The following is a 20285-nucleotide window of genomic DNA, read 5'->3' on the forward strand; positions in this document are numbered from 1 at the left end:
CCCCAGCACTGGGGACCCCCTCAAGGCATTGGGGACCCCCCCCCCACGGCACAAGGGGACCCTGCCGTGGGGGGGGGATCAGCATTGGGGACCCCCCCCACAGCACGGGGGACCCCCCCCCAAAGCTGCAGGGGGGGGGCCCACAACACCCCCCCCCCCCCCCCAAAAATAAAGACTTTGGACCAGGCGTGAGTCTCGCTTACCTCCGTCCCCGAGGAGCCCAGGCGTCCGGCCTCCCCCCCCCCCCCCCGAAAAAAAACACCCCCCCCAACCCAAAAACTTGGGGACCCCCCCCAAATCAGGGGGAGGGGCCCAGGCATCCGGGCTGTTGCCCCCCCCCCCCCCCCAAAACAGAGACGCAACCAAGTGGCTAAAGGCAGTTTATGAAGGGGCGGCCGGGGGGGGGGGGTACAGGGTGTTTTTTGGGGGGGGGGGGGGCCGAAAAATCCATGCTAAATAAGTAAAACCAAGTGTGACGGGCACGGGGGGGGGGGGGGAGGAAAAGGGGGGGGGCCCAATTCCACCCCCAACTGCCCCCCCACCCAAAATAAACCCAACGTGGAGTGGGGGGGGGGGGAAGGGGGGGGGTCCCCCGTCTCCAGCGCGTATTTACAGAGTAAAACCGAGTCCGTTGGGGTGGTTTTTTGGGGCAAAGAAGGGCCCGTTTTTTTGTGTTTTTTTGTGTTTTTTTTGTGTTTTTTTTTGGGGGGGGGGCCCCCAAGAAAGGCTCAGAGCGGGGGCATGGGCAGGGGGGCTTTGTCCAAGGGCCCCCCCAGCTCTTTGGGGGGCCCCCCGGGCTCCTCTTCCACCCGCCGGCCCCGCTTCCGGAAGTACTTGTAGCGCTGCACGTAGGCCTTCACCAGGTTGTTCACCTTGACCGGGTTGATCTCGCCGCTCTTGCTGTGACAGATCTTTTTTGGGGACAGGGACAGGGGTGTCAGCGGGTCGGGGACCCCCCCCCCCAGGACCTTCCCCCCCCCTTCTCTTTCGCCCTACCTTGTGCACGGCTTTGCGCAGGATGTCCTTGTACTCGTCCTTGGTGATCTCCTTCTTCTGGTAGTAGGGTTTGATGGCCAACTTGACCTCCTCCACCGCCCGCTCCTGCGTGTGCAGCTTCTTCAGGTACTGCGGGGACACCGGGGGGGGCAGGGGGGTGAGCGGGGGACACGCGGCTGCGGGGCGGTGACGCGCGTCCGCGGAGGGGACACCGTGTCCAGGGTGAGGACGGGCGTCCGGATTGAGGAGGAGGAGGCCACGTGGGATGGGTTCCCGTCACCGTTGGGTTCGTGGCCGGGGCCTTGGCGCCGGGGGAGGTTGTTGTCACCGCCGCGGGGTGTCGCCGGTGTGGCCGCCGGTGACGCGGGATGTCTCCTTCAGCGCCGTGACGGCCACGGGGTGTCACCACCGTGCTCGCCAACAGGGACGGCGTCCCCGTCACCGCCGTGCCCGCCGATGACGTGGGATGCCCCCGCCACCACTGTGACCGCCGACACGGGATGTCCCTGCCACCGCTGTGACCGCCACCAACACGGGATGTCTCCCTCACCGCTGTGACCGCCATGGGGTGTCACCACCATGCCCACCAACAGGGGATGTCCCCATCACCACCGTGCCCGCCAATGACACGGGATGTCCCCGTCACCACTATGACCACCACAGGATGTCCCTGTCACCGCTGTGACCACCACCGATACGGGATGTCCCTCTCGCTGTTGTGATCACCAGCATGGGATGTCCCCATCACCACCGTACCCACCAATCACACGGGATGTCCCTGTCACCGCTGTGACCACCAATCTCACGGGATGTCCCCATCACCGCTGTACGCAACAATGACATGGGATGTCCCCGTCACCACTGTGCCCACCAGTGACATGGGATGTCCCCGTCACCACCATGACCACCAGTGACATGGGATGTCCCCGTCACCACCGTGACCACCAATCACACGGGATGTCCCCATCACCACTCTAACCACTACCGACATGAGATGTCTCCGTCACCACCATGCCCAATGACATGGGATGTCCCCATCACCACCGTAACCACCAATCTCATGGGATGTCCCCGTCACCACTGTGCCCACCAGTGACATGAGATGTCCCTGTCACCACCGTGCCCACCAACGACATGGGATGTCCCTGTCACCACCGTGCCCACCAACGACATGGGATGTCCCCGTCATTGCTGTGACCTCCACCGACCCAGGATGTCCCTGTCACCACCGTGCCCACCAACACGGGACGTCACCGCTGTGCCTGCCACCAACATGCCACGTCACCGCTGCACCTGACTGTCAGCGCTACGGGCTGTCCCTGTCACCGCTGTGACCGCCAATAACACGGGACGTCACTGCCGTGACCGCCACCGACACGGGATGCCACCGACACGGGATGTCCCCGTCACCGCCGTGCCTGCTAGGGACAGAAGATGTCACCAGCACCAGGGCTGCGCCACCTCCAACTTGGGACATCCACGTCACCGGTGTCCCCAGAGCCACCTCCAACTCGGGACACCCACGACTGGTGTCCCAAATACCACCTCCAGCTCAGGACATCCCTGTCACCAGTGTCCCCAGCGCCACCACCGCCCCGGGACATCGCGTCCCAGCCGTCCCCACCAGCATCAGCCTTGTCACAAGCATCAGCGCCGCCGTGGGACGCCGTGTCACGCGCGTCCCCGTGATCACCCCCATGAGACACCCATCACGCACGTCCCCACGAGCGCCACCACGGGACACCCCTGTCACACGTGTCCCCGTCACCGCAGGACGCCCCGTGTCGCCCCAGTCCCTGCAGGACGCCATCACGCGCGTCCCCATCACCGCAGGACGTCCCTTGTCACCCCAATCCCTGTAGGATGTCCCTGTCCCCATGGGACACCCCATCTCCCCCCAGTCCCCACGGGACGCTTCTGCCATGCGTATTCCTGTCACCATGAAACACCCTGTGTCACCTCAGTCCCTGTCACCGCGAGACACCCTGTGTCACCTGGGGAGGCTTCTGCCACACGCATCCCGCCACCACGGGACGCCCCATGCCACCCTGGTCCCTACAAGACGTCCCCGTCGCTGCACGATGCCCCACGTCCCCTTGGTCCCTACAAGATGTCCCCGTCACCTGAGGCCACCCCGTGTCCCTCCCTGGTCGCCCATCACCATGGGACACCCTGCGCCACCCCAGTCCCTGCGGGATGTCCCTGTCACCGCATGATGCTTCATGTCCCCCTGGTCCCTACAAGACGTCCCCGTCACCGCAGGATGCCCCACGTCCCCCTGGTCCCTACAAGACGTCCCCGTCGCCGCACGATGCCCCATGTCCCCTTGGTGCCTACAAAACATCCCCGTCACCGCATGATGCCCCACGTCCCCCTGGTCCCTACAAGACGTCCCCGTCGCCGCACGATGCCCCACGTCCCCCTGGTCCCTACAAGACGTCCCCGTCGCCGCAGAATGCCCCACGTCCCCTTGGTCCCTACAAGATGTCCCCGTCGCCGCACGATGCCCCACGTCCCCTTGGTCCCTACAAGATGTCCCCGTCGCCGCAGGATGCTCCATGTTCCCCTGGTCCCTACGGGATGTCCTTGTCACCTGAGGCCACCCCGTGTCCCTCCCTGGTCCCCCATCACCACGGGACACCCTGTGTCCCCCCCTCCCCTCGCGTCCGCGTCCCCACCCACCTTATCGGTGTCGCCGCGTCCCTCGGAGCTGACGCTCCCGTCCCTCTTGCTGGCTTCGGACGAGGCGCCGTAGAGGGGTCCGGGGCCACCACCGCCCGGGGCCACCACCACGGCGGCGGTGGCCGCGGGAGCCCCGAGGCCGGGGGGCGCCGGGGGGCCGGGGGGCGCCGGGGGGCAGCCCGCCAGCGGCAGGGCCCCGTGCAGCAGGAAGGGGGCGGGCGCCGGGGCCGCCGGGGCCGCCGGGACGACGGGCGCCGGCGTTTGGGGGGCGCCCGGGGGGGCCGCCGGCTTGGCGTGGCTCAGGATCTGGGGACGGAGACGGGGACGGAGGTGACGCCGGGGCGGGGGACGCCGACGCCCTCCCGGCATCCCCGCTGAGGAAGGGGGACACCAGGGTTTGGCCCCCCCCCCCGCCCCCATGGGGTGGGTGACGTCCTTGTTGTCCCCCTCGCCGTGTCCCCACCTGGTTGGTGGCCTGGATGAGCTCCTGCGCCTTGGCCCGGCTCGCCAGGTTGGCCTCCTCCATCTTGAAGAGCAGAGCTGTCACTGCGTGGTGGGGGGTGGGGGGGGGAGAAGAAAAAGGGGTGACGGATGTCCCCGTGGCGGCGATGTCACCGTCCCGGTGGCGATACCACCCCCAACGGTGCTGCCACCCCCCGTGCCAGCGATGCCACCACCCCTGATGGCCATGCCACCCCTGCGGTGGTGATGCCACCCCCATGATGGTGATGCCATCTCCCCTGATGGCCATGCCACCCCTGCAATGGTGATGCCACCCCCATGACGGTGATGCCACCACCCCTGATGACCACACCACCCCTGTGATGGCGATGCCACCTCTGCGATGGCAATGCCACCAACCCTGATGGCCATGCCACCCCTCTAACAGCAAAAACACTTCCTTGATGGCAACGCTACCCCCGCGGTGTTGATGCCACATCCCTGACAGCAATGCCACCCCCCGACAGCAATGCCACCCTCCTGACGCTAATGCCGCTCCTGCAACGGTGATGCCACCGCCCTGATGGTGATGGCACCTCCTCAGTGGCAATGCCACCACCCTGACGGCAATGCCACCACCCTGACAGCAATGCCACCGCCCTGATGGCGATGCCACCCCTGTGATGGCAATGTCACCACTCTCACAGTGATGCCACTCTTATGATGGCAATGCCACCACTCTGACAGCGATGCCATTTTCTTGGCAGCAATGCCACCGCCCCGATGCTGATGCCACCACCCTGACTCTGATGCCACTGCCCCAATGGTGATGCCACTGCCCAGATGACAGGCCTATGATGACAACGCCACCACCCTGATGGCGGTGCCACCCTCACGATGGCGATGCCACTGCCCTGACAGTGATGATGCCCTCGTGATGGCAATGCCACCACCCTGATGGCGATGCCACTGCCCCGACGGTGACACCACCCTTGTGATGGCGATACCATCACCCTAATGGTAATGTCATCCTTGTGATGGTGATGCCACTGCCCTGACGGTGACACCATCCTTGTGATGGTGACGTCACCACCCTGATGGCAATGCCACCACCCTGACAGCGATGCCACCCTCTTGCCGGCAATACCACCGCCCCAACGGCCACACCACCAACCCGATGGTGACGCCACCCTTGCGATGGCGATGCCATCACCCTGATGGCCATGCCACGGACCTGGCAGTGGCGCCACTCTCACGATGGCGATACCATCACCCTGACAGTGATGCCACCCTCATGATGGTGATGCCACCACCCTGACGGTGGTGCCACCCTCATGATGGTGATGCCACCACCCTGACGGTGGTGCCACCCTCATGATGGCAACGCCACCACCCTGACGGCGATGCCACCGCCCCAACGGCCACACCACCAACCCGATGGTGCCACCGCCCTCGTGACGGCGATACCATCGCCCCGATGGCGACGCCACCACCCCGGTGCCACCTACGTGCCAGGACGCCGCTGGTGGTGCAGTCGACGCCGCCGGGCAGGTTCCAGGCCAGGGGGGCGGCGGCGGGCGGCGGCGGCGGCAGAGGCCTCCCCGGCTCCTCCTTGGCCTCCGAGCGGCTGTCGGCTTGCGGCTCCCCCGGCGGCGCCTCCGCGGCCGCCCCGGCACCCGCCGCCACCGTCACCGTCACCGCCGCCACCGCGCCGCCGCCGCCACCGGCCTCCTCCTCGGCGAGGAAGGAGACGTCGGGCGTCTTGCAGCTGCTGTCGACGGTCTGCGAGTCGGGCGTCAGCTCCTGCTCGGCCGGCGGCGCCGGCGGCGGAGGCGGCTTAGCCGGGCTCGGCGGTTTGGCGCCGCCGGGCGTCTTCTCCGCGCCGGCCCAGGGCGCCTCGTCCTTGGCGGGGGGTCGCAGCGGGGGGCTGCCGCCCCCCCCTTGGCTGCAACTGTCCGCTTTGGATTTCTTCAGCGAGCCCTTGGGTTTGGTTTTCTTCTTCTTCTTGGCCTCGCCGGCGCCCTTGGCCTTGCCGCCGGCGCCCTTGGTCTTCTTGAGGCCCGTCTTGGCCTTCACCGTCTTGGCTTTCTTGGCCTTGCCGCCGGGCTCCTTGCCGTCGGCCGGCTCCGCTTTGCCGCCGGCTTTGGCCTCGGCGGCGGCCGCCGCCACCGCCGCTTTCTCCTCGGGCTTGAGGAAGGGCGAGCGGCTCTCGGTGTCGCGGCTGAACTTGACGCCGATGGAGCCGGCTTCCTTGACGGAGGCGGTGGTGGAGCTGACGCCCTCGCGGATGAGCACGGCCACCTTGGACTGCAGCTTCACCTTGCGCGCCGAGCCGCCCTTGCCGCCGCCGCCGCCGCTCTCCTTGTGCGCCGCTTTGGCTTTGCGCGGCGCCTTATCCCGCTCGGCGCGCGCTTTTTCCTTCTCCGCTTTCGGCGGCTCCGGCGCCGGGCGGCCGGGTCCTTCCTTGAATTTCTTCTTGTACTTCTCGCGCGCCGCCGGGCGCTCTTCAGCGTAGCCCCGCTTGCGCTCCTTCTCCTTGCTGGCTTTGCTTTTGGGAGGCTCCTCGGCTTTGCGGGCCGCTCCGGATTCCCCTTTGCCGGAGGTCGGGTGGCCACGGAGCGGCGCCGCCTCGGGGGGTTCGCGATCGGAAAACCCCTCGAAGCTCAAGCCTTCGGAATCGTAGAGCACCTCGCGCTTGGCCGGCTCCGGCGTGCCTTCCTGCCGGCTCACCGTGATGGTCCTCTTGATGGTGAAGAGGTCGGTGTCGTTGAGGTCCTGGATGGAGGGCGGCACCACGGCGCGGGCGTCGCGCCGCCGCTCGCCTCCCGCCGCCGCCGCCTTCTCCGCTTTGGCCTCATCCGGATGCGCCTCGCGGTCCTTGTCGCGGGAAGCGCGGCGCGGCGGGCGCTTGTCGCGGGAGCGCGAGCGCTGCTGCTTCTTCTTCTTCTTCCCTTCGCCGCGGTGCTTGTCCTTGTGCCGGGGTCGCCGAGCCCGGTCGCCGCCGCCGCTGCTGCCCGAGCGGGAACGGCGGCCCCGGCGTTTCTCCCGCGATTTGGAGCGGCGTCGCCGGCGGTCGGAGCCCACGGCGGAAACGGCGCCGCCGCCGCCACCGCCGGCCGGCGACCAGGAGCGCCGGCGGGAACGGGAGCGGGAGCCGCGGTGGCGGGAACGGGAACGCCGGCGCTCTTTGGATTTGGAGCGCGATTCGGAAGCTTTTTTAGCCGGCCACGAAGGCGCCCGAGGTTCTTTGGGCGCTTTGCGTTCCCGCGAGCGTTTGCTTTTCTTCCGCGATCCCGAACTGGAAGCCGACCGGGTTTGCGAAGGAGGCCGGAAACGTTCGCGCCGTTGCGTGAGGATCTTGCGCCGCAAATCGGCCCCTTTCCAGCGCGGGTCGGGCTGGCTGTCGCCGAAGTCCACCTGCAGCGCGGCCTCCTCGTCCGAATCGGCGTGAAGCGAGAGGAAATCGTCGCCCTCGGGCAACCGCAGCGCCCGCGGTTCGGCGGCCCGGCACCGGCTCCGGAAAAGCCGGATGGGGCTGTAACGCTCGTCCTCGGGCTGCACGATTTCGCCTTCCTCGATCTCCGAGTCGCCTTCGGCGCCTCCCCAGTCGAGCGGCGCCCGGCGCCCGGCCCGGTGCCGCCCGCTCTTGGCGCCTTTCTCGCCCCGCGCCGGCGCTTTGGGGTTGCCCGCCGTCACCACCTCCAGCGACACTTTTCCTTCCAGCTTGGGATTGGCCTCGGCTTCCGAGCGGCTCTTGGCTGCCAAGTCGACGACGAAAACGCGCCGCCGCGGTTCCGGCTCGGCTCCGTCCGACTGCTCCGAAGCGTTTTCCTCCTCCGGCAGCGTCGAGTCGGCTCCCGGCGGCTGCTCTTTGGGCTCGGAGGGTTCGGCGGGCGCTTTGTCGGGTCGCGGCGGCCGCGACGCCGGGCTGGAGCTGGGTTCCGCTTCCTCCGGGCCTTTTTCGGAGCCCGGGAAATCCTGGCTGAGGCTGTTGTCGTCGTAGATGCCGGCCAACGTCTCCGAGATGCGGCTGATGCTGTGCGACATGTCGGGCCGGGCGGCGGCGGCGGCCGCCTCGTCGTCCTCGTCGTCGTCGTCGTCCTCCTCATCTTCCTCGTCGTCCTCCTCCTCCTCCTCGTCGTCGGGGCTGGGGCTGCTGCGGGACGAGCTGGGGTTGGAGCCGGTGGGGTCGAAGGGGTCGTACTTCTGGTCCTGCCGCCCTTCGGCCTCTTTGCGGGGCGAGGCGCCGTAGGCGAAGTCGCCGCCGGCGTTGTCCTCGTCCGTGGGGTGGAAAGGGTCATAAATATCGAGGTCGGGCGAGCGGGGAAGGCAGGCGGCGGCGGCGGGCGGCGCGCCGGGCTGCGAGGAGGAGGAGGCCGAGGAGGAAGACGAGCGGGACGACGACGAGGAGGAGGAGGACGACGACGAGGAGGAATCGGCTTTTTCCAGGGCGCTGGCGGGCGGCGGCGGGTCGCGGGCGGCGGCGGTGGCGGCGGCCGGGGGGGGCCCCTGCGGGCGCTGCTGGGCCGGGGGGGCGCCCAGCACGGCGCCCAGCACGGCGGCGCGGGGGCCCCGGGGGCGCCGGGGCCGGCCCGGCGTGGGTGGGGGGCCGCGGCGGGGCCGGCGGGGCAGCGGGGGGGCCGGCGGGGCGCCCGGGGGGCCGCTCGGGGGGGCCGGGGGGCCGGCGGCGGCTCGCCAACGCCGCGCCGACGAGCCCGGCACCCGGCCTGCGCGACACCGGGGGGGGGGGGGGGAGGCGTCACGGGGTGGGGGGGGGGACGCACCCCAGGCGTCCCCTCCCTCCCCAGCACCCCACGTCCCCCCCCCCCCAATGTCCGTGTCCCCCCCCAGCACCCCATGTCCCCCCCAGGGACCCTCCTGAGACCCCATGTCGTCCCCCCCCAGCACCCCATGTCCCCCTAGGGACCCTCTTAATGCCCCGTGTCCCCCCCCAGCACCCCAAGTTCCCCCCCAGGGACCCTCTTAATGCCCCGTGTCCCCCCCCCCAGCACCCAAATTCCCCCCAGGAACCCTCCTAAAGCCCCGTGTCCCCCCCTAGCACCCCAAGTTCCCCCCCAGGGACCCTCTTAATGCCCCATATCCCCCCCCAGCACCCAAATTCCCCCCAGGGACCCTCCTAATGCCCCATGTTCCCCCCCAACACCCTATTTCCCCCCCCGACACCCCCTTAAGGCCTCACATCCCCCCCCCAGCACCCTAGATTCCCCCCCAGGGACCCTCCTAATGCCCCGTGTCCCCCCCCAGCACCCCGTGTCCCCCCCGGGGACCCTCCTGAGGCCCCATGTCCCCCTCCGGCACCCCATATGCCCCTCAGGGACCCCTCCTAGCCCCCCTGCCCCCCCCCAGCACCCCGTGCGGCCCCCCCCCCCCCGGCCCCCACCCACCTCCTTTAGGTGCCCTCCAGGGCCGCTCGCGGCGGAGGAGCCCCGAGGCGGCGGCCACGTCCCCGACGCGGACCTCGGCCACCAGCTCCACCTCCTCCAGGTCCCCCTCGCCCTCCCCACTGCCGGCATGGGGACGGCGTCGGCACGGGGGGGGGGCCCAGGCGTCCGGGTGGCCCCCCCCCCCGCCCCGCTCCACCCCGAGGGGGCCCAGGCGTCCGGGAGGTCCCCAACCCACCCCAGGGGGGCCCAGGTGTCCGGGCTTCCCCCTCCTCCCGCCCCCAGGGGGGCCCAGGCGTCCGGGATTCCTTTTCTCCACCTCCGGGGGGGGGGGGCCCAGGCATCCAGGATCCCTTCTCTCCACTTCCAGGGGGGGCCCAGGTGTCCGGGATCCCTTTTCTCCACCTCCCGGGGGGGGCCCAGGCGTCCGGGCTCTCTCCCTCCCACCCCAGTGGGACCCAGGCATCCGGGATCCCTTTTCTCCACCCCAGTGGGACCCAGGCGTTCGGGATCCCTTTTCTCCACCTCCGGGGGGGGGGGGCCCAGGCATCCAGGATCCCTTCTCTCCACTTCCAGGGGGGGCCCAGGTGTCTGGGATCCCTTTTCTCCACCTCCCGGGGGGGGGCCCAGGCATCTGGGATCCCCCTCCCCAGGGTGGGGCCCAGGCGTCCGGGCTCTCTCCCTCCCACCCCAGTGGGACCCAGGCATCCGGGATCCCTTTTCGCCACCTCCAGGGGGGGCCCAGGCGTGCGGGTGCCCCCCTCCCACCCCGCGGGGGTGAGGGGCCCAGGCGTCCGGCTCACCCTGCGGCGGCGGCGGAGCCGAGGAGCAGCTGGGCCCGCAGCGAGGCCAAACACGTCTGCTGCAGCTGGTCGAGGGCCCCCGCGAGGCCCCCCGGCGCCTCCGAAATCTGGGGGGGGGGATCAGACGCTGAAGGAGGGGGGGGGAAGGGACAGAGGGACCCCCCCGCCCCGAAATTCGGCTCCCAGCGTGCACCGGGGCAGAGCCGGGGCGCACGGCGCACCGGGACACGCGGCTGCTCCGCGGCGTCGCGAGGGGCTCGGCGCTCCCACCGCCGAGCCGGACTGGGAGGCGCTGGGAGGAACTGGGAGGTACTGGGAGGTACTGGGAGGCGCCGTCACCTCGTCGCCGAAGCGGCGTCACTCACCGGGCCGCCCTCGGCGCGGGGTCCCCAGCACCACGGCTGCCGGGCCATCCTCTTCCTCGCGGCGTCTGCAAGGGCGGGAGGAAGGGGAGGAAGAGGGGGGTGAGGGGGACAAGGACGAGCCCCTCGGGGACACCGAGGGGGACACGCGCGAGGACGCAGGGCCACCAAGCGTCCCCCCCCCCCGCCCTACCTTTGTCACCGGCCCAATCCTGCCGCTCGCCCTGGAAGCCGCCGCTCACCACGCGCTGCAGAGCCTTCTGCCGAGGAAGAGGAGGGCAGATCCCGGCGCCGGGGCTCAGCACCCCGCCGGCGGCGAAACGGGGGGGGGGCCCAGGCGTCCGGGCCTCCCCCCCAAACCCAACCTTCCCCCCCTGGTGCTGTCCCTTACCATGATGACCTGCCCGGGGCAGAGGGGGCCCCGCTGGCAGCCTTCGGCCTCGGGGGGGGCCTCGCCGGGGCGCCCCGGGTCCTCGCCGGGCCCCGCCGGGTCCTCCCGCCCCGGGGGCCGCGGCTTCTCCTCCTCCTCCTCCATGGCCCGGCGACGGCGAGCGGCCTGCGACGATGGGGGGGGAGATTTGGGGGTTGTGACCCCCCCCCCGCCCCCCGCTCCCTCCTTGCTGCCCCGATCCCCCCCTTTTCTACCCCCCGTTTCTCCCTCCTGCCCCCGCTCCCCCCTTTTCGACCCCCTGCTCCCCCCCTTCTTTCTGCCCCCTTTCCCCTCTCCTGCCCCAAATCCCCTTGGCTCTGCCCCAATTCCCTGCTTCTTCCTGTCCCCAATCCCCCTTTTCTACCCCAGTTCCCTTCTCCTGTCACAATTCCCCCTTTTTCACCCCAATTCCTCTCTCTCCACCCCAATTCTTCTTCTTTCCTGCCCCACTTCCCCCTTTTTCCACTCTTTTCTCCTTTTTTTGTTTCATTTTCCCCTTCCTTTCTACCCCAATTCTCCCTTTTCAACCCCAGTTCTCCTTTTTCTACCCCAAATCCTCCTTTTCTGCCAGAATTCCCCCTTTTTTGCCCCAACTCCCCCTCCCTTCTGTCCCAGCTCCCCCCTTTCTGCCCCATTTGCCCTTTTCCTACTCTAATTCCCTTTATTGCTCCCTTCCCAAATCCTTCCCCTCTGCTCTCCCTTCGCTCCCTAACACTTTTTCCTGCTCTTCTTTCCTTTTTCTGCCCTGAAGCCCCCGCTCCTGCCCCCAAATCCCCCTTTCCTACCCCAAATACTTCCTTCTTAATCATCTTTTTATACCCGAATTGTCTAATTAAATCCCTAAACCCCATTTTTTTTCCAGGCTCCTTTTTCCACCTTATTATCCCTCTTTCTGCTCCAATTTCCCCTTTCCTGCCCCATCACCTTTTCTAATCCCAAATCCCCTCACTGCCTGTCCCAAACATCTTTTTTTTTTAAATTTCAATTAACCTTTTCTTCACCCAAAACTGCCTTTTTCTGCCCCAATCACTTATTTTACCCCAACTAACCACGTTATAGTTTAAATCGCTTTTCCTGAGCCAGCGCTCCCCCTTCCTGCCCCAAATGTCTCCTTCCTGTCCTGATCACCTTTTCTTACCTCAAATTCCCCTTTCCTACCCCAAATCTTCTCTTTCTGTCGTAACGCTCCCCATTCCTAACCAAAATTCCCCCCTTCCTGCCCCAAATCCCCTCATTCCTACCCCAAATCCCCCTATTCCTACCCCAATGCTCCCCATTCCTGCTCCAATCCATTTTTCCCCACTCCCAGCTAACCCTTTCCTGCCCCAACACACCCTTCCTGCTCCAAAGCCCCCTATTCTTGCCCCAAATCCCCCCTTCCTGCCCCAAATCCCCTAGTCTTGCCCCAGCGTCCCTCTTCCTACCCTGATCGCCTCATTTTACCCCACGGAACTGCTTCCTGCCCCCAACCCCCCCCATTCCTGCCTCAAACTCCTCTTTCTACCTTGATCGCTTCTCTTTACCCCAATTTACCTCCTCCTGCTCCAAAACCGCCCATTCCTGCCCCAAATCCCCTATTCCTGCCCCAATGGCCCCCTCCTGCCCCAAATCCCCCCGTTCTCGCCCCAAATCCTCCATTCCTACCCCAGTGCCCCCCCTTCCTGCCCCGATCACCTTTTCTGACCTCAGCTAACCCCCTCCTGCCCCAAATCCTCCCGTTCTCGCCCCAAACCCGCCCGTTCCTGCGCCAGTGCCCCCTCCTGCCCCAAATCCCCCCATTCTTGCCCCAACCGCCCCCTTCCTGCCCCAACCACCCCCTCCCCTCTGCCCCCCCGTGCTGCCGCCCCCCCCTCCCGGCCCCGGTTCTCCCCCCCCAGGCCCCGTTTTCCTCCCCCCCCGGTACCTCCGCCCCCCGCCCTAGAGGCGCGGGCCCAGCCCGGCCGCCCCCGCCGCCATCTTACCCGCTCGGCTCCGCTGCGGGGGCGGGGCCGGGCGCGGGGCGCGCCGGGAGCCGTAGTGCGGGTTGGGGGGGGTGTGCGGACTACAGATCCCAGCAGCCCCCGCGCCGCGCGGGGTGTGCCGGGAGCCGTAGTGCGGGCGGCGAGGGGCGGGGGGGGACTACAGCTCCAGCAGCCTTCGGGCCGCGCGGGGCACGCCGGGACGGGTAGTCCCGCCGGGCGTGTAGGAGGGGCGGCAAGAAAGGCGCGCAAGGCACGCCGGGAGCGCAGCTCCGCCATGGCGGGCGGTTGCTAGGAGACGGCGCGGTGGGGCCGGGCCCGGCGCGGCACAGGAAGGGAAGGGAAGGGAGTGAAGGGAGTGACGTCGCCGCCGCGTGACGTCACCATGAGTGACGCCACCACGAGTGACGTCGCCAGGCGTGACGTCATCCCTCCCGGTGGGGCTGTTAGTCGCTTTCCCGGGGAGGGGGGGAAAGGGGGGCGCCCCGGAATCCTGGGTCCCTTCGCGCGGGGCCGGGCGGAGGTGACGCACTTCCGGCCCCTCCCCTCCGCCGCGGCGGGGGTGGGGGCGGAGCCAGGCGGCCGGGCCACGCCCCCCCTCGCCGGGGCCAGCGCGCCTTGTAGGGCAGCGGCGGGCACAGGGGGCGGGGCGGGTTGGGTCATTTGCATAGATTAGCATGCGGGCCCCGCCCCCCTCCCCGGGCCGAGGCATGGAGCGGGAGCGGGCCGGGGCCGGGGCCGGGGCCGGGGCCGGGACCGGGACCGGGACCGGGACCGGGGTCGGGGCGCCCCCCCCGCGGCACCGCCTCGTCGTGGTGGGCGGCGGCGGCGTCGGCAAGAGCGCGCTGACCATCCAGTTCATCCAGGCAAGGCGCGGGGAAACCCCCAAAATGGGACACCCCCCCCCAGGGTCCCCCCCCAAACGGGACTCCCGCAGGGACCCCCCCCAAAATGGGACCCCCCTCAAACGGGACCCCCACAGGGAGCCCCCAACTGGGACCCCCCCCAAAATGGGACCCCCCCCCAAACGGGACCCCCACAGGAACCCCCCGACTAGGACCCCCCCAAAACGGGACCCCCCGAGGGGACCCCCCAAAATGGGACCCCCCCCCAGCAACCCCCCCAAACGGGACCTCTCACAGGGACCCCCCCAACTGAGACCCAAACTGGGACCCCTCACAGGGCCCCCCCCAAAATGGGACCCTCCATAGGGAACCCCCCCCAGGGACCCCCCCCAGGGACCCCCCCAAAACGGGACCTCCCGAGGGGACCCCCAAAATGGGGCCCCCCCCAGCACCCCCCCCCAAACGGGACCTCTCACAGGGACTCCCCCAACCGAGACCCCTTACAGGGACCCCACCCCCAGCAACCCCCCCAAAATGGGACCCCCTCCAGGGACCCCCCCCAAACGGGACCTCTCACAGGGACCCCCTCAACTGAGACCCCAAACTGGGACCCCTTACAGGGCCCCCCCCACAGGCCCCCCCCCCAAAATGGGACCCTCCATAGGGAACCCCCCATTGGGACCCCCCTAACCGGGACCCCCCCAACCGAGACCCCAAACTGGGACCCCTCATAGGGACCCCCCCACCCCCCATCCCCGGGGGGGGGGGGGTCGGCAGCCCAGATGCCTGGGCCCCATCATGGGGGGGGGGGTGTCGGGAGCCCGGACGCCTGGGCCCCATCGCCGTCCACCCCCCGTCCCCCCCCCCCAGTCGTATTTCGTCTCCGACTACGACCCCACCATCGAGGACTCGTACACCAAGGTCTGCGCCGTGGACGGGGCCCCCGCCCGCCTCGACAGTGAGTGCGGCCGCCCGGACGCCTGGGCCCCCTGCGGCTGGGCGGGGGGCAACGGGGGGCAGGACCCGGACGCCTGGGCCCCCCCACTGTGGGCGAGGCAAGAGGGAGCTCGGGCGCCTGGGTGCCCTATGTGTGTGGGGGGGGGGGCTGGGATGATCCCGGACACCTGGGCCCCCTTCTGGGGGGGGTCCGGACACCTGGGTCCCTTTTGGGGGGGGGGGGCAGATGCCTGGGCCCCCTCTGTGGGGGGGGGGGGGAGCCCGGACGCCTGGGCCCCCTGGGTGGTGGGGCAGGACCTGGACACCTGGGTCCCTTTTTTTTTGGGGGGGGGGTGCTGATCCCGGACGCCTGGGCCCCCTGGGTGGTGGTGAAGGGGGGGGGCCCGGACGCCTGGGTCCCCTCCGGGGGGGGCGCAGTGACCCCATGACCCACCCGGGGGGGGGCACAGTCCTGGACACGGCGGGGCAGGAGGAGTTCGGCGCCATGCGGGAGCAGTACCTGCGCGCCGGCGACGGCTTCCTGCTCGTCTTCGCCGTCAACGACCGCGGCAGGTAACGGGGACCCCCCCAAACCCCCCCGGCACCCCAAAACCCCACCCCAAACCTTCACGCTGCCCTCAACCCCCCCCCAGCACCCCAACCCCCCCCGGGACCCCCGAATCCCCCCTGTGTCCTTCGCACTGCCCGCAATCCCCCCCCAGCACCCCCAACCCCCCCCGGCACCCCAAAACTTGCCCCAAGCCCCTCACAGTGTCCTGGAACCCCCCCCTCCGGCACCCCCAAATCTACCTCGGGAGGTTTTCTACTGCCCTGAGCCCCCCCCCCGACATCCTGACCCCCACCCCCCAGGACCTTTCCTGCGTCCCTGAGCCCCCCCCAGGACCTTTCCCATCCCCCTGAACCTCCACTGGACACCCCAACCCCCCTGGGACCCTTCCTGCTCCCCTGAACCCCCCCAGACACCCTCAAATCCCCCCCAGAACCCTTCCTGCCCCCCCAGATACCCCAACCCCCCCCCGGCACCCTCACGCTGCCCTCAACCCCCCCCCAGACACCCCAAAATCCCCCCAGGACCCTTCCTGCCACCTTGAACCCCCCCTGGACACCCCACCCCCACCCCGGAACCCTTCCCTCCCCCCCAGACACCCCAACCCGCCCCCCCGGGACCCTTCCTGCCCCCCTGACTCCCCCCAGACACCCCAACCCCCCCCAGGCCCGTTCCCGCCCCCCTGACCCCCCCTCGCCCCCCCCCGGGCGCAGTTTCGGGGCGCTGGCCCGGCTCCACGGGCAGATCCTGCGGGTGAAGGACCGCGACGACGTCCCAGCCGTGCTGGTGGGCAACAAGGCCGACCTGCACCCCCAGCGCCAGGTAGGGCCCCCCCGCGACCCCCCCGGGGCCCCCCCAACCCCCCCCGGGACCCCTGGACCCCCCCAGACCCCCCCGGGGCCGCACAACCTCCCTCCCTCCCCACCCCGGGGGTCTGGAGCCTTCCCCAGCTCCAAGTTGCTCGAAAAGGGGTGAAACAGGAAGTCCCCGCCCCCGGCGGCCATCTTGGGCCCACCCACAACAGGAAGTTGGTGGTGCTGAGTGGCTCTCAACAGGAAGTCCCGCCCTCAAGGGTAGCCAGTGACCTGTGTTGATGCTCTTGAGACAGGAAGTCCCACCTTTGTTATCCCGGAACTGCCCAGAGCAGGAAGTCCCACCCCCATGGCAGCCATCTTGGATTCAGAACAGGAAGTCCTGCCCCCACAGGCCATCTTGGCTCCGCCCAGAACAGAAGTCCCACTCAAATGTGCTGTGGTGGCCATCTTGGATCCAGAACAGGAAGTCCCACCCCCAATGCAGAGAGTGGCCATTTTGGATGCAGAACAGGAAGTCCCACCCCCCACAGGCTGCAGTGGCCATCTTGAATCCAGAACAGGAAGTCCCACCCCCACAGGCCATGGCAGCCATCTTGGACGCCATCACAGCAGGAAACCCCGCCCCAGCAGGCCCCAGCAGCCATCTTGGTCCCCCCCTCAGAGCAAAAAACACCACCATAGAGCAGAGCTGTGGCGGTGGCCATCTTGGAGGCGACCTAAGGGTGCCGCCACGGCCGTGACCGTCCCGCCCGGATGCCTGGGTCCCCGGGGGGGGGGGGGGGCCACGTCGCCGCCCCACGAGCCTTTTCGCCCCCCCCCCCCCCAAACCAGGTGTCACGGGAGGAGGCGCTGGCCTTCGCCCGGGAGAACCGGCTGCCCTACGTCGAGGCCTCGGCCAAGACCCGCCTCAACGTGGACGAGGCCTTTCACGAGCTGGTGCGAGCCGTCAGGTGCGCGGGGGGGGGGGGGGGGCCAAAAGGGGCCGGACCCCCCAAAAGGCTCTGGGACCCCCCCGAAAGGGTCCGGGAGCCCCAAAGGGGTCGGGGACCCCCCCCCAAAACACGTCGTCTCACCCCCCCTTTCTCGCTCTCCCGCAGGCGCTTCCAGGAGCAGGAGACCCCCCCGGCGCTGGCGGCCCCCCCCGGGGGCAAGGAGGCGGCGGGCTGCCCCTGTGCCCTTCTCTAACTGCCCCCCCCCCAATCAAGGGGGTGTGGGGTGCCCCCCCCAAGTGTGTGTGGGGGGGCTTTTCTTGCAGGGACACCCCCTCCCCCCAGATCTTGGTTTTGGGGGGGCTCTGGATGTTCCTCCATGATGCCCCCCCCACCCCAAAAATCTTCTTTTTAGGGACCCCCCCATCCAGGTAGGGGCCCCCCCAGTTTTGGGGGTCCCCAGGTTCCTCTCCCTCGTGGGGGGGGCCGTTTGGGGCTTCCTGAGACCCCCATTTCGGGGAGTCTTGGCCCCCCCCAAACCCCCATTTTGGGGCCTCCCCCCAGCTCCCCGTTTTGGGGGTCCCCGCACCCCCTTTTTCACAGCGCCCCCCCCCACACCAAACCCCCACTTTGGGGCCCCAGGACCCCCCCTTGTTCACAGCCCCCCCCCCCAGACCTCCACTTTGGGGTCCCTGGGGCTCCTCCACGCCCCTTTTTGGGGTCCCCCCCCCACCCCAAAAGGACCCAGGCGTCCGGGTGGGGGCCCCCAGCTTCGCTTACATCCCCCCCCCCCCGCCGCCGTGGGGGGGGCCCCGCACGTTCCCCGTGCGAACACAGGAAAACACGCGTGCGCCTGCGTGCGTCCCCATCGGTGCCACGAGTTTTGGGGGGGCCTCAGCCCCCCCCCAAGCGCTGTAAATACCAAAGAGCCCCCCCCCCTCCTCGGGGGGGGGGAACAACACATTAAAGTGCCTTAAAGCCGGCGTGCACACGCGTGTGCGGGAGGGGCCGGGGGTCACATGTGGGCCGGGGGGGGGCGTCACGGGAACGGGGGGGGGGGTGAGAATCACACGCGCTCATGTGAGACCCCGTCGTTCGATGTCCCCCCCCCCTTGCGTGACGCCCCCCCCCCAGGCGTGAGACACCCCCCCACAAGTCCTACGGGACCCCCTCGTGCGAGAGCCCCCCCCCCCGCACAAGAGCCCCCACTCGGGCGAGACCCCCCCCCCACTCCTGCGAGACCCCCCTCATGTGAGACCCCCCCCACACTTCTACGAGCCCCCCAGATCGAGACCCCCCCTTGTGCAAGACCCCCTCGTGCAATGACCCCCCCCACTCATATGAGACCCCCCCCCACAGCGGCATCAGGCCCCCGCAGCTATATGAGACCCCCCCCACCTGCAAAAACCCCTCGTGCGAGACCCCCCCCCCCGTGTGAGACCCCCCCCCGGTGCAACGACCCCCCCCACTTGTGCGAGACCCCCCCCCAATGCACGAGTGCAAGTCCCCCTCGTGCGAGACCCCCCCCCACTCGTGAGACCCCCCCCCCGCAGCTTCCCGAGCCCCCCCCCACCCCGAGACCCCCCCCCCCCAAAAAAAGAAGGAGGCTGCGGACACGCGGCAACGATAAAAAGGTCTCGGCAACACCCACGACACGAACCCGCGGCCGCCGCGAACACGGACACGATACACCGTAGAAAAGGGGGGGGGGAAACGCGGAAATTGGGGGGGGGGGAAGAGGCGGCGCGACCCCCCCCCCGCCGCTGCTGCTCCCCCCCCCCCTCCCCGAAACCGCCCCCAATAAATACCCCGGGGCGGGGGGCGCGGGGGGGGGGAAAGGGGGGGGTAGAGCCCCAGTTTTGGGGCCGGATTCGGGGATTTGGGTGGGTTTTTTTGGGGGGGGGGCGATACGTTTTCATGGCGGGGGGGGGGACGACAGGAGTGACGCGGGGGGGGGCGCAGAACCCCCCCAATATATATAATAATAATTATAATAATTAAAAAAAAAATGAGGAAAAAACAACAAAAAAAAAGAACCGAGAGGGGGGAGGGCGATGGGGGCCGGGGGGGGGCAAATTTGGGGCCGGGGGGGGCAAAATCCGGCCCCGGGGGGGGGGGGAGGAGAGGGGGGGGCCCCAGCGATACGATATGATACATAGAGACTTTGACCCTATACACTATGTACAAGCCCCCCCCCGCCAAAAAACCCCCCCCCCGGCCCCCCCGAAACACCCCCCCCTTTATATTTTTTCCTCCCCCCCCCCCCCAAAATCCAGCCAGCCGGGGGAGGGGACTTGGCAATAAATAGGGGGGGGGTGGATTTTGGGGTGGGGGGGGCTGATGGTCCTTATTTTGGGGGGGGAACCCCCCCTTTTTTGGGGGGGAAACACCCCCCCCGTTGGCTTGGGACCCCCCCCTCAACCCCCCCCCCCTTTAATACTTATATACAGGACACCCCGGCGGGGGGGGGGGCGGGGGGGGGGGGGAATGGGCTGGTCCCGGTTTTTGGGGGGGGGGGGCACATGGAAAAAGGGCCCAGGAGTCCGGGTGCCCCCCCCCCCACACCCCCAAAAACCCTGTTTCTCACCCCAAAGGCCGAGGGGGCCCAGGAGTCCTGGCTCCTCCTGGAAGGGGGGGGGGGGCCCAGGTGTGTGTGTGTCCCCCCCCCCAAAAGGGAGAGGGCCCAGGCGTCCGGGCCCCCCCCCCCCCCGCCAGGATGGAGGCTACTAAATAGACATTTATACATATATATATAAATAAGGGGGCTCCGGGGGGGGGGACACGTGGGGGGGGGGGCGCCCGGACCCCCCCCCTTTTTTTAAGGGGGGGTTTGGGGGGGGTGAAGCCCCTCGCTCCCTCCGATGCCCCGGGGGGGGGGCCCCCAAAATTGGGGTGCTGGGGAGGGGGGGGGGAGCCCATGGAGGGGGGAATCCTGATCCTGGGGGGGGGTCCTTGTCCCCACATTGGGGGTCCTTGTCCCCAAGGAGAGGGGGCGGGGTCTCCTTCTCCTGGGGGGGGGTCCCCATCTCTGGCAGGCGGGGTCCCCAAGTCCTAGGGGGTGGCCCCATCCCAGGAGAACGTCCCCATCTTGGAGGACGTCCCCATCCTGGAATTGGTA

The 20285-nt window shown here is 68.9% G+C and overlaps 2 protein-coding genes across 2 annotated transcripts; one reads left to right on the forward strand and one right to left on the reverse strand.

Moving 5' to 3' along the window:
• Positions 1-513: 513 nt before the first annotated feature.
• On the reverse strand, positions 514-13067 carry SCAF1 (SR-related CTD associated factor 1). Its single transcript, XM_067314285.1, has 12 exons — positions 13020-13067; positions 11078-11242; positions 10880-10946; positions 10690-10754; positions 10325-10431; positions 9525-9643; positions 8745-8846; positions 5628-8642; positions 4142-4224; positions 3679-3984; positions 997-1125; positions 514-911 (listed from the first exon to the last, which is right to left on the reverse strand). The coding sequence occupies exons 2-12, from the start codon at positions 11219-11221 to the stop codon at positions 729-731; spliced, it is 4320 nt and encodes a 1439-aa protein (XP_067170386.1). The 5' UTR covers positions 11222-11242; positions 13020-13067; the 3' UTR covers positions 514-728.
• A 702-nt stretch (positions 13068-13769) lies between these two features.
• RRAS (RAS related) lies at positions 13770-18144 on the forward strand. The gene is made up of 6 exons (XM_067314346.1): positions 13770-13940; positions 14790-14877; positions 15326-15428; positions 16137-16245; positions 17070-17188; positions 17336-18144. The coding sequence occupies exons 1-6, from the start codon at positions 13785-13787 to the stop codon at positions 17421-17423; spliced, it is 663 nt and encodes a 220-aa protein (XP_067170447.1). The 5' UTR covers positions 13770-13784; the 3' UTR covers positions 17424-18144.
• The last annotated feature ends 2141 nt before the right edge of the window (positions 18145-20285 follow it).

Source organism: Apteryx mantelli, chromosome 34 (genome assembly GCF_036417845.1).
Source record: "Apteryx mantelli isolate bAptMan1 chromosome 34, bAptMan1.hap1, whole genome shotgun sequence".
Taxonomy (NCBI): Eukaryota; Metazoa; Chordata; class Aves; order Apterygiformes; family Apterygidae; genus Apteryx; species Apteryx mantelli.

Coding starts and splice junctions, on each gene's coding strand:
- SCAF1 (XM_067314285.1), bottom strand. CDS start 11,221: ATGGAGGAGGAGGAGGAGAAGCCGCGGCCCCCGGGGCGGGAGGACCCG. Junction 9,644..10,324: donor GGCTCCGCCGCCGCCGCAGG/GTGAGCCGGACG, acceptor CCATGCCGGCAG/TGGGGAGGGCGAGGGGGACC. Junction 8,847..9,524: donor CTGGAGGGCACCTAAAGGAG/GTGGGTGGGGGC, acceptor GGTGTCGCGCAG/GCCGGGTGCCGGGCTCGTCG.
- RRAS (XM_067314346.1), top strand. CDS start 13,785: ATGGAGCGGGAGCGGGCCGGGGCCGGGGCCGGGGCCGGGGCCGGGACC. Junction 13,941..14,789: donor TGACCATCCAGTTCATCCAG/GCAAGGCGCGGG, acceptor CCCCCCCCCCAG/TCGTATTTCGTCTCCGACTA. Junction 15,429..16,136: donor GCCGTCAACGACCGCGGCAG/GTAACGGGGACC, acceptor CCCCGGGCGCAG/TTTCGGGGCGCTGGCCCGGC.